The sequence below is a fragment of the Solanum lycopersicum genome, chromosome 4 (assembly GCF_036512215.1).
Source record: "Solanum lycopersicum chromosome 4, SLM_r2.1".
NCBI lineage: Eukaryota > Viridiplantae > Streptophyta > Magnoliopsida > Solanales > Solanaceae > Solanum > Solanum lycopersicum.
The window spans coordinates 5,384,864-5,397,248 of NC_090803.1; the positions used below are offsets into that span (position 1 = coordinate 5,384,864).

The 12,385-nt window shown below is 33.2% G+C and overlaps 3 protein-coding genes across 3 annotated transcripts; 2 read left to right on the forward strand and 1 right to left on the reverse strand.

The window, feature by feature from the left end:
- The first annotated feature begins 449 nt into the window (after nucleotides 1-449).
- On the forward strand, nucleotides 450-1,914 carry LOC101268271 (15.7 kDa heat shock protein, peroxisomal). Its single transcript, XM_004236641.5, has 2 exons — nucleotides 450-736; nucleotides 1,495-1,914. Exons 1-2 carry the CDS (start codon nucleotides 604-606, stop codon nucleotides 1,797-1,799), a joined length of 438 nt encoding a protein of 145 aa, XP_004236689.1. The 5' UTR covers nucleotides 450-603; the 3' UTR covers nucleotides 1,800-1,914.
- A 1,024-nt stretch (nucleotides 1,915-2,938) lies between these two features.
- LOC101267983 (uncharacterized) lies at nucleotides 2,939-3,597 on the forward strand. The gene has a single exon (XM_004236640.5). The coding sequence runs from the start codon at nucleotides 3,031-3,033 to the stop codon at nucleotides 3,424-3,426; it is 396 nt and encodes a 131-aa protein (XP_004236688.1). The 5' UTR covers nucleotides 2,939-3,030; the 3' UTR covers nucleotides 3,427-3,597.
- Nucleotides 3,598-6,553: 2,956 nt separating this feature from the next.
- LOC101267697 (nudix hydrolase 18, mitochondrial-like) lies at nucleotides 6,554-12,035 on the reverse strand. Its single transcript, XM_004236639.5, has 5 exons — nucleotides 10,219-12,035; nucleotides 8,180-8,294; nucleotides 7,990-8,073; nucleotides 7,517-7,645; nucleotides 6,554-7,426 (listed from the first exon to the last, which is right to left on the reverse strand). The coding sequence occupies exons 1-5, from the start codon at nucleotides 10,287-10,289 to the stop codon at nucleotides 7,205-7,207; spliced, it is 621 nt and encodes a 206-aa protein (XP_004236687.1). The 5' UTR covers nucleotides 10,290-12,035; the 3' UTR covers nucleotides 6,554-7,204.
- Nucleotides 12,036-12,385: the final 350 nt, after the last annotated feature.

The window sequence follows — 12,385 nt, forward strand, 5'->3', positions numbered from 1 at the left end:
TGGCTTTCCATGATCAAAAACAATTTATTTTTAACTGAAATTAAATATCTGATAAGATTCAATTTCTAATATAAATCTCGAAAATTGCAATTATGCATATTGTGCTCGTCTATGATTTATACCCCTTATAATAAATAATCTTTTCATCGATGTATAAATATATATTTGCATGATATCATAATATATCAAAAGTTATGTAAGGGCATGAATTCAATTTCTAGAGAACTTATGATTACACTAAACGTTTAAAAATTAAAGACTAGCTCATCTAAAGGATCAAAACTAAATATCAATCTATTTAAAAGACAAAACGTATAATTTTACAATAAAAGGGAGAACAAAAATTTAAGATTTACCTCTTTGAAATGACAAATTCAAGCCCAAAAACAAACTTAAATTAAAGCCCAACTCAATATTTTTTTTTCACTCATGACCACAGTAATTATCATAGGGATCTCCACAGATCATCATCCCCTACATCATCTTCTCCAATGTACCAAAAGATAAGCTTTACAGAACCTTCTGGATCTTCCAGAAAAAACTCCATTAAACCTCCATTTCTTTATATAGCATTCTCCTCCTAAAATAAACAGATAAAAAAGAATGGCGATTTTTGGTGATCCTTTTAGAAGATTCTTATTGAGTCCGACGATTCATCGAAGCTTTTCTGGTTCTCCAGCTCTTCTCGATTGGATTGAATCTCCTAATTCTCACATCTTCAAAATCAATGTCCCAGGTTTTGATTTCTTCACTTTGCTATTCAATTTTTATAATTTCGTCTGATCGGAGAGGCGAATCTAAGATTTAAAGAGAAAATAATTCGTATCAAATGTTTAATTGTGAACTTACGCTAACTAAGACGAAGCTATGATCTCATAACAAATTGTGAATTTATAAATTTTAAATCCTGACTCTGTTTATCGGAAATTATAAATGTTATCCTGGCCAATTTGATTATCAAGTTGATAAAAAATTATCGTATCGTAGATGTTTTTATATGTATAAGTATAACTATACTTAATTTGATGAACTTGTTTGATATTACAAGGATCGAAGTTGAAAGATTTAATAATTCAATGCAAGTAAAAGCTAATTATTAATGGAAGGAAATGTAACAACATATGAGTATTGTGCTTGGATTTAATATAATTCGAGATTTATATAGTCAATTTTAATTTGTTTGAGATCAGGTCTATAATGGGTTCTGAATGCACTAGTTTTGTTTCACAAATACAAATATTTAATTTCGAACACAGTGTAATAATATAATTAGTGAATTTAGTGGCATTTAGATTTAGAGCGCCTAGAGTTCAAAGTATGAATCTATCTTTACTTGAAAGTTGAGGCATAACGCTAGGTGCAACTTATTACAAGATCCATGCTACAAATTTTTGAGTCGAGGATTTATTAGAGTCAGTCTTTCTATTCGATGAACGTATTCAGACTTGACTTGTAAGATCATGCTGGATATATTATTTGAAATGAATTTGTTAGGATATAGCAAGGAGGATATAAAGGTGCAAGTTGAAGATGGAAATGTGTTGGTGGTGAAGGCGGAGGGGCACGGCGGCAAGAAGGACGAATTCCACGGTAAAGAGAAGGATATAGTGTGGCATGTGGCGGAGCGAGGAGGAGGGAGAGGTGGCGATTTCTCGAGGGAGATCGAGCTGCCGGAAGATGTGAAGGTGGATCAAATTAAAGCTCAATGTGAAAATGGTGTTCTTACCATTGTTGTACCAAAAGATGCAACTCCAAAAACATCTAAAGTTAGGAACATTAATATCACTAGCAAGCTATAAAGTCTTGGTTATGGTATAATAAAATTAAAAGTATAGTTTTGTGTATGTTGTCACAAGTTGTGGAATTGAATGGATGTAACAAAGTACTTGTAGAATAAATAAGGCTTTTTCTTAATCCAAGCTTAATGCACTTCCTATAGTTTGTGTATAAAACTCTTATCAATGAACTTCTAGCGCAACTTCAAATTTGTCCTACATTAAAAACAGCTATCACTGCAGGTAAATCGAATTAAATCGTAGATCGAGTTGAATTAAAAAAAAAACTTTTTGATTTGATTAGGTTTTGAAAAAAAAAATCGATTATATTTGAATTGGTTTGATTTTAACTAAAAAAAATTTATTCTCAATCAAATTAACCTGATATTATATATATAAATTTTAAATTTTATTTTATACATAAAAATATTTACTTTGATATAACTTTTAAATATTTCTTATACATTTTTCACAATTTTTATTTTTTAATATATTATTTCAAGTTTAAACTTAAAATCTTGAATGGCTTTATAAATATTATAGTCTACAAACTGTTGGTAATTAAACTACAATCAAATTAATGAAAATCAATTTAATCAAATTAATGAAAATCAATTTAACACAAAGAATGATAATAATATTGAATATTTATTTTTTGGTTTGACAATGGCTTAAAGTTTAAACAATTAAAACACATAGTCTAAGTTTAATTTCCTTTAATATTTAGTCATGTAACCAATATTTATTAAACTTGTTTTAGCATGATTTAGTATTTTTAAATTACGATCATCTTCATTATGACTTGTTAATTTGCAATATCTTTTACACGATATCGTTATTATTATTATTTTGGATATTTTAATGTGTGATATATGTATAATATTCATCAATAAAATTTGTATTATATTTGAATAATAAAATTGTTCTTTGCAATATAAATTATAATGTATTACAAGTGCATTAAAAATGATTAGTAAAAAAATATTAATTTTACCATAGATAATAAATATTTTTTATTTATAATATATTTACTTAAGTTTCCATAAAACTGGCTACCAAAAAAACACTTTATATTGTTAATTGGGATTTTAGGGAACTTGCAAGATGGGCTTTAATCATTATGGCCCAAATCCTTTTTTTCACACTTTATAATTGATACTTTCCTTCTTAATTAATCAAAAGACTTTCTTCAATTCTTCATCTTCTCTGAAAAAAAAGAAAAGAAAATTACCTTCAATTCTTCGATCAATCATCAATGGCGTTGGAATGGGTTGTTCTCGGCTACGCTGCGGGTGCAGAAGCAATCATGCTCCTTCTCCTAACGATTCCGGGTCTTGACCCACTTCGTAAAGGGTTAATCGCAGTGACCCGAAATCTTCTCAAACCATTCCTCTCGATCGTACCGTTTTGTCTCTTCCTGTTAATGGATATATACTGGAAGTATGAGACCCGACCCACTTGTGAATCATCCGAATCTTGTTCCCCATCGGAGTACCTCCGTCACCAGAAATCGATTATGAAGTCTCAGCGTAACGCGCTGCTCATCGCATCTGCTCTTGTCTTCTACTGGCTGTTGTACTCTGTTACTGGACTTGTTGTTAAAGTTGAGCAGTTGAATAAGCGTGTGGAGAAGTTGAAGGCTCAGGATTGAAGGGAAGGATTTAGATCGGGTTTTCCAATCGGATCTGCCACTCTTTTGCTGGTATTTATATGGTATGGGATATTTAGTGAATTGGGTTTTTCTTGTACTGCTTTCATCTTTCATTATGGAGTAATAATGTTAAACGACTTGTGAATTGCTCAATGGATTATCTTGTCTTGATATTTGGGGTTTCGATCGTTATATTAGTTAGCACTTGTTTTGATTTGCTTGTAGACTGATGCATAAGCTATATTTTGAACAATTTATGACTTAAATGCGCAATGCATCTTATATTTTGTTACTTGAGCTGAGGGTCTGTAGGAACAACAGTTCTACCTTCTCAAGGTAGGGGTCACACTGCGTGCACGCCACCCTCCCCCTGAGTGCACTTGTGGGATTACATGGGTGCCATTGTTATACCCATGTCTAGAAACTTAATGTGGTATTCATGAATAAAAGTTTAAACTTTATTCATTGGTCAACATAACGAGAGAAAAGTCAGGATATCGAGCGTACTGCTCGCCAAGTGGGTGGCGTGAGCAGCAGCAAGTGCTTGGTAAGCCCAACGTGGAAGTATTTTAGTTTATGTTGTTGATAGTATAGGTAGTAACTACACATGTTGCCAAAATGCTGAATGTTGTGCTATACTCTTGGTATAGTTCTTGATTGCTGTGTGTTTTGGTAGAGATTTGGATCCAAGATGTTGGATTGTTTGTAACTGGAACTGGATAACTAACCTTTCCGATATCAATCAGATTCCCAAATCGGTAATTTTGCTAAAGTAATGTCTTACTGAACAAAAATAGGAAATGGAAAAAAGAACTAATAATTAATGTTTTCTCAAGATGATGATCAGGTGATTGAAATATTGGACTGTAGATCCGAGGTTTGATCCCCTGGTACAACAATCGGGCTAAGCTTAAATACTTCTAAGCTTGGTGGACAAGATCACCTGCACCCTTTGCTTGTTGCATGGTAGCACGCTACCTAGTGGTTAGCCAATGTGCGTGCAAGTTAGTTTTAGATACAGTAAGTTGTTACTACTCAGAAGACTTGATATATCCTTATGGCTCGTGCACCGCGTTTTTAAATGATGAGGTGTGCATGGTTACTTGTAAACATGGTTGTTCTCTTGTCTCTTTTTAAGCATAACACATTAAGTAGTGTATTTTGCATACCAATCGAGTTGACTTTTTAGGTGGAGTTTAATCAAATTAACTAGAATGTTAGCAACCTCATTACTAACTCTTTAAAGATGGCAATGGGTGGGAATCATTTCTTCCCATATATCCTTGCCCGCCCCACATAGTCTTACCCAATTAAAACTAGCTGTGTCCACCTTCTGGTTTGGTGAATTTCCTTGTTATTATTTGTAAGAGTAAGGACACCCTTGACCCAACCCATTGCCACAACTACTTCTATTGTCACTTACCTTCATTTTTTTCTTTGAGAGAGGCTCTCTGAGATCTCCACAATGTTCTTCTTACGGCAACCTCATTTCTTATGTGAACTTTTAGAGTAATCATGACTTACTAAGGGTCAGGACGAGATCTCAAGGTAGAGAGGGGTTTAGCTGTGCTACAGAATTTAGTTCTTAAGGATAGAGCTGAAAGGAGCTGCGAATAGTATTGGACAACAAAAAGGAGGATCACCTTGCTTTAAGAAACCTAACGGATGTCCAATATCTATTTGATGAATGTGGTGTCAAGGTTTGGTTTATTTGGAAAAGAGATCAATCTTAGGGGAGACCATTCGAATGGGTAAATTGATGACTTCACTTTGATCTTTTCGACTGAACCTAAAGGAGACTTCAATAATTCTACTTTAGCTTTTGAAGGATGTCACTTGGAAGCTTTTGAAGGATGTCACTTGGAATTTCGGAAAGTGAATCCTCTCTTTCAGATCCTGGCCTTGGTAGATCATTTCACCATGCTTTTTCCATCCCCAACAGCTCTGATATCTCCTTGTTTGAACTTTGAGCAACTACTAAGCAAGTATTTATTCTATTACCATTACCGTTGTCAAATAAAAACAAACAAACAAGTATTTACTGTACCCATGACCAAATATGGAGCCTTAAAAGGGTATCTTGCTTTATGTTTTCTTTTATTTCTCTTAGAAACTAGAGCCAATATTTGGAAAATCAACATCAAATTGAGGAGAAACATATGGTGCTTAAAGGAGAAAGCAAGTTAAATCCGAAAACAAACCTTCTTTAGATAATCCAACTGCACCTGGGGAAACTGGCAATTTCTTACAAGAGAGTTTGGCCAAGTCTGCTGGACTGACTGGTTAGAAATTAGGATGATGATCATCTGAGTCTTTTTGACTGTAATTGAGAGGTCAATTAATGTGATTTGAGGTCATTATTTTAGAAGTCAGGTTGTATAAAGTATGAACCATGTTGGCAGTGTGGTGGTCGTCTAGTTGATGATTGCTTATAATAGCCAAAGAATTTTTCAGTTCTTTTTGCGACGTAGCTTTTCACGAGCCGAAAGTCTTATCAGAAACAATCTCATTACCTTTCCCAACATGGTAATGTTCTTCATCATGTTGTTGTAGACATGACAATGAAATTGATATGTTTGGGATTTTAGGCAAATTATATTAGCTACTGCTCATCTTCATTTGTTATTTACTTTAATGAAGAACATTACAGTAGTCAGTCAATCAGATTCGATCTTCCTTTCAATTCTAAAGATGATATATCCCTTTCAAAACATTCCATTTTCATTAAAAGACCTAGATGCAATTTGTAGCGCTTTTGTATTTCCCTATCTAGTGAAGTGTAAATTTGGATAAAATATCCGGTCAAGGCATTCTTGATTGATTGAGACGACAATCTTGATGAGTATTCGTAAAGCTGTATGAGCAGTGAAGAAGTATAGAAAAGCAAAGAAGGAATTTATACTATTTTTTTTTTAGCCAATGACAAAGGGTACACATCACATTGTTTAAATAATAACCCGTTGAATGTGTTCAGGATCAGTCGTATGGTGACAAAAATCATATGTATACATTTTATCTATAGTTACAACTTATAGGCAAACACGATCGTCTCAAATTCACCCAAGACATCATCTTGATGAAACTCTGGGGGTGGAATAGTTGATCCTTGTTTAACTTGGAATTCAGATTTAAGTGCCAAACATAAAATATATTTGAAATCCAAGCCCACATGACAGTAGAGGGAGGGAGGATTAAGAGCAATCATCATAAGTTAAAAGGTAACTTTACTATCTTCAGGCAGAAAAGTAAAGTTCCTAAAAAAGACTGCACCCTAAACAACACTGTTTGTGAGCCTAAAGCCATTCAACAACCTTATCTCCAATTCCAAGAAAACAAAACAAGCGAGGAAAAAAAAAACTAAACAGTTCTATGGGTACCTCTATGTTTATGTTCTCCTGAAAATTGGAGTTAGCACTAAGACAGATTGCTACGACTCCTCCGTCTGCAGTTGCTACTACACTGTTACATCCGGATAAGGAGGCTTGTACTCCATCAACCATCACACACGATTTCCCGTCTTTTTAAAAACCAAGACATGCCCAAGGATTATAGGCGCTTGGTTCAAACCTTGGTGAATGATATGTGGCCCAGGTCCAACACGTGGTGAACAATCACCAGCCTACAGTTCGAAATCTTGAGAATAATGGCCCTACACCTCTACCTTCCTCTTTTTAAAACCATGCTTTGTTCCCAACCGTGATGTGCAGCTAATCCAAATACCACTGTTCTAATTACTTATTTACAAGCTATTTTTACCACATTCTTTGGCTGATGTAAACTAGGCCTCTTCTGCCGGGCTTGGTGGTGGTGGTGGAGTAAGTACCTGAGCCCTGCATCCCAAACGTAAAACAGTTCCATGGCCACTGGAGCCACGGTTGATTCTTGAAAACAGGTCTATTTTAGTCCGCCTACATTGGGACGTGAGCCGACTAACTAACATCTCCAATGCTTCTTTCATCCACCCCTGCTGGCAGAGCTTTCTTGCTTCTTGAACGCTCATCTGCAAATGACATTTGAAAATAATAGTAAGCAAAGATGATAATGTGACATTATTTATGTGCAAATTTATCGGTTATGGACAGATGCATACCCAAAATCTTTCGCGGATGTCCTTCTCAGGCCACAAATCTAGTTCCTCTTTCACAAATAAAGGAAACATGTGTCCTTCATAGGCAGTGTCACCATTTTTATTCTCGAAGTACCATGTTCCTAGTTTGCCCTGCGTTGAAGTTTCCAACCTCTTGTTAGAACTACATCTAACGACCTATATGTAGATATTAACACTAACAGGGTTGCAGATCAACAATTAAAAAACAGCTAGCAAGTAATAAGATTTCTTTTCGCCGTTAGTTGACCTGTTACTATTAAGCATTGATTTTAAAGATTTAAGAGTATCTTTAAGAAATGAATCTGACTTCAGTACGAGTCTTAAATGCGATCTATCATGAAACCATATTGAATCAGAAACTAGTGTACTGATTCAAGATCAAAACTCAGGATTAATGGTAACAAGTTGGAATTGTAAGAAGCCAAAAGGAATGAATCACTGTTTTAAAAACTAACCTCAATATCACCGCAAACACCAGCTTCCTCAATCGTCTCACGCCTTGCTGCAACTTCAATTGTTTCATCCTTTTCCCAACCTCCCTGATATAAAAAGAGCGAGATTTGTAAGCAAAGCAGACGAATGAATCTGTAGAGTTTAGAGAATAAACTATCATTGAGTTCTAAACCCATATAGATCGTTGGCTACCTTAGGGAACAACAGTCCTTTTCCTTTTCTCTGAGGACTTATGAGAAGAACTTCAAATGCATCTTCGTCCCCCATGGATAGGTCAAAATTATCCTTATATCTGTAAGGGATACATCTGCAGAAGACACCAGAGAATTAGACACACCGTTGATTTATACTTGAAACTCATCCCAGGACAACGTGAGCATAACGATGAAGTTACATATTTTTAGCGGTACAAAAAGAAATTCAAACTAGTATTAGGTCATTCTTTAGATGCCTTCTACACATGAGAATCATATAACAGAAACATATCCACACGGTAACTGGTAAGCGCAACCAATGATCAGATCAATATTGTTAGACAACAGCTACTTAATTTTAGTTATTGTCCAAGAACAGTCTCTATCTCCACGAGGTATGGTTAAGGTCAGCCAACAAATCTACCCTTCCCAGACCCCACTTCTGTGATTACACGGGGTATGTTGTTGTTTTTGTTGTCCAAGAACAGTGTACCATACTTGCACTGATATAATTTTTGAAGAAAAAATGCACCAAGAAAAGGACAATGAATAAATGTCCCACCTACCCTTTCATTTAACAATTAAATAGATTAAATGAGAAGAAAAAATGGTCCTTTTACCAGAGAAAAAACAAAACATGTGATGAGGTGAACACTATGCCACGAGCTCATGACTATTTCAAGCTTAACAGAAACATCCAAAAGAAAAAAAAATACACTAGGGAGAAAATGACATATGAGGTCAGTTGATAAGATAAAGACGGAAAAACTTATGCTAACTAATTATTTATTTCTTTATCAATCTTTGGTAAGTGTCAAAACTGAAACAGTTCACCTCATGTTCATTTTCAAAAAATACAAAAACTTCGTTTTCATAAACGACTAGGTTGAGAAGCTGCAATCAAGTACTCCCCTCTTGGTTTAATCTTGTGGTCTTAAGCATGTCACATGAGAAGTCAGAATTAAAGACTAAAGATTTGCCAAAAGAAGAAAGATGCATTTTTTTTAAAAATAGAACTAAAAAAGAAAGTAAAACAAGCACATTGAAACGGAGTGAGTAGGAATTACTTCAAAGACTCTACTTTGTAAATCATTGCATATTTCTACACAAGTAAAAGAACATCAAACACCTCTTGATGTTGGACCACTTGGCCCTCCATCCCACCTACTAAGCTAAAGGCTAGTAATTAAAGAGATCCTTGTAATTGCAGACTGAAATGGACCATTGCGCTATCATTTTGTTCCATGCTAGATGTAAACTCTTCATTACACCCACTTTCCTCCCACCAGAAGTTTTGGTTAAAATTAAAATAGGTGGAGCCCGAGCAGAAGGCTCTTGTCTTGTGACTTGCTCGGACAGTTGATGCGACATGATTTTCACTATGGGGGTTCAACATATGCAACTTGTATGTAAGTGTGATTTTCCAGTGAATGAACTCCTCCGTCCCCGGGGTGGGAGAACAACAACAAGAACAAAATACCCGCAAAGTGAGATCTGGGGAGTTTAGTAGAGTGTACGCAGACTTTACCCCTATTGTTCTAAAACTAACTTAAAAACAGCCTCAACTCCTCATCCAAGAACTAGTCATTAGAGAGGCTAGTTCCAATATTCACTCATAAAAACTAATCTTCCATAGTTAACATTAATATTCACCCAAATTTGGACACTATACACAAAAATTTTGGAAGCAAAAAGACAAGAACTAATAGTCTACTATACCAAGAAGAATATGCAAAAACAGGAGAACTTCAAAAAATTATACATATAATAACATGGAGTTAAAAGACACTAATTGTTTATTAGAAACATGATCTACAACAACATACAAAAATGTAAACACAAGTGCAGTATGTTGGGACTTGGGAGGGTATGATGTGCGCAAACCTTATCCGTCGGTTCAAAATAAACATGATCTAATACTAAATCAAACTGAAATTTTAAGTAGTTAAGTGTATACAATTTAATCTTGAATTTGTCTCTATCAACAAGCATGAATACAGGGGGAAAGTGAGTTTTTTTGTTTTTGTTTTTACATACCCAACGACTTGGCGACGACCCTTGTTGTATCTCTGTAAATGCCTTCCAGAACGTGAAACTAGAACCACCATACTTTTAAATTCGAATAAATTCTGGGTAAAAATGGAATCTTTATTTGAAACCCAGAACGAAAAATCAACAAGGATCCAAACAAAACACTTGAAGTGCGACTTATAAAGGATTCCACAACTGAAAAGAAGAAAAACCCAAAAAGGGTATCAGCAAAAAAGGAGAGAAAAATACTGAAACCCAATTTTGGGGCAAAAAAAATTTGAGTCTTTATCTGAAACCCAGAACAAGGAATAAACTTAAAAACACTTAAAATGAGACTTGTAACTGAAACTAAGAGAAAACCCAGAAAGAAAATCAAACTAAAAAAAGGGATGAAACCCAATTTTGGTCGAAAAAATCTGCAAAAAAGAAAAAAGGAGTCTTTATATGAAAACCCAGAAAAAAGAAACTTGAAATGCAACTTCTCAGTTTTCAAGAACTGAAAAAAAGAGAAACCCAGAAAGAAAATCAACAAAACAAAGGAGAAAAATGGTGAATTCTCCAATTTTGGTTGATAATTTCTGCAAAAAATAAAATAAAAAATGGAATCTTTACTAAAACTCCAGAAAAAAAGAAGCTTGAAATGAGATTCTTCGATAAGAAAAAAACACAGAAAGTAAATCAGCCAAAAAAAAAAAAAAGGGAGAAAAATAGTGAAATTTATTGATTTGAATGTTTAGTAGAAAAGTGAAAAAAACCGTTACTTTAAATGATATGAAAGGCCACTTCCAAACTCCTATTTTAATCGGTGCGTCTGGAGTCATACGTATGTGTGACTCAGCGATTTGTAAATAATTTTTTTTAATATTATATTACACGTAATTAAAATCGAGATAAATAACGAGGATAATTGCACAAGTAGCCCCTCAATCTATGTCCAAAATCTCAGAGACACACTTATATTGTATTAATGTCCTATTATCCCTGAACTTATTTTATTAATAATTTCTACTCTTTTTCTTCAAGATAGTGTCACATAGGCAAAAAAAGGGTGAAAAATTATTTATATAATAAGTTCAGGAGAATAATAGGACCTTAGTATAGTATAAGTGTGTCGGATATATAAATTGAGGAAATACTTGTATATTTTTTCTAAATAATATAATATTTAACTATTAACTGTTGAGTATTTATATAAATTATGTTTAAAGTTATTAGATAGATGACACGTCTATACTATTGTGTCACGAAGAAAGGAAGAAGGCAGAAGATGATGAGGAGTACATTAGAAATTACGTAAAAGGTCTTATATGATAACTTTAAAAATATTTAAAAAGTATAAAATTATTATGATAAAAAAAGGAAAATCTGTAATTTTTAAATAATAGGAATAAAAGAGGACCTAAATAAAGCAGTATCCTAGAGGTCTTTTTTAAAAAAATAAAATAAAAATTCCTCCAAAGTATGCTAGACTATAAGTCTTTGAAAATCAAATTCATAATAGATATATTTTTTTGGGTATTTAATCTTATACTTTAGTACTTTTTGGCATATTTTAAGTTTGAAATTTAATAATAAGTTTAATTATATATATAGAAATTAATTTAAATGAAGTGAGATCGAAATAAGCTATTGTGAAAACAAAATAAGAGCATTATTTTAATAGTTAGAATAATTATATTACGATTAGAATAATTATATTACGATTTTCAACGTGTTAAACGATTAAAAATATTTTGAAAATTAAGTCTTCTACATTGAGTCGCACCTCTAAAAGCTCTCGATTAGCCCTACTTTACACTACTTTATTAAATACTAATTTCACCTATTTCATTATTTCTAAGAAATTAAGTGCATTTTGTAAAAGAATATCGCTTTTTTATATTTAAAATTAATTTAATTTTGACAATTTCAATTTATCTTTAAATACGAATACACAAAAAATTAAAACTGGAAATACATTTTTTCTTGTATTTTAATATCAAAGTCAAATCTATTTTAATTAATGATTTATTTTAATTTTGTCTCTCCTAATTTATATTCAATAAAAAAAGAAATGTAAAGTGTCCACACCAGTATTAATGTAAATTATTAGCTCCTTACATGATTCTATTTTTTTATTTTCTTTTACAAATCACATTTAAAATTACATTAAGTTATTAAAAAAACAAGTACA

Bases quoted from the DNA above. Each gene is read 5' to 3' on its own strand.
- LOC101268271 (XM_004236641.5), top strand. From the start codon at position 604: ATGGCGATTTTTGGTGATCCTTTTAGAAGATTCTTATTGAGTCCGACG. The intron at 737-1,494 runs GTTTTGATTTCT...TGAATTTGTTAG, and splicing joins CTTCAAAATCAATGTCCCAG to GATATAGCAAGGAGGATATA.
- LOC101267983 (XM_004236640.5), top strand. From the start codon at position 3,031: ATGGCGTTGGAATGGGTTGTTCTCGGCTACGCTGCGGGTGCAGAAGCA.
- LOC101267697 (XM_004236639.5), bottom strand. From the start codon at position 10,289: ATGGTGGTTCTAGTTTCACGTTCTGGAAGGCATTTACAGAGATACAAC. The intron at 8,295-10,218 runs GTATGTAAAAAC...TGTCTTCTGCAG, and splicing joins GGTCGTCGCCAAGTCGTTGG to ATGTATCCCTTACAGATATA. The intron at 8,074-8,179 runs GTAGCCAACGAT...TTTTTATATCAG, and splicing joins AAGGACTGTTGTTCCCTAAG to GGAGGTTGGGAAAAGGATGA.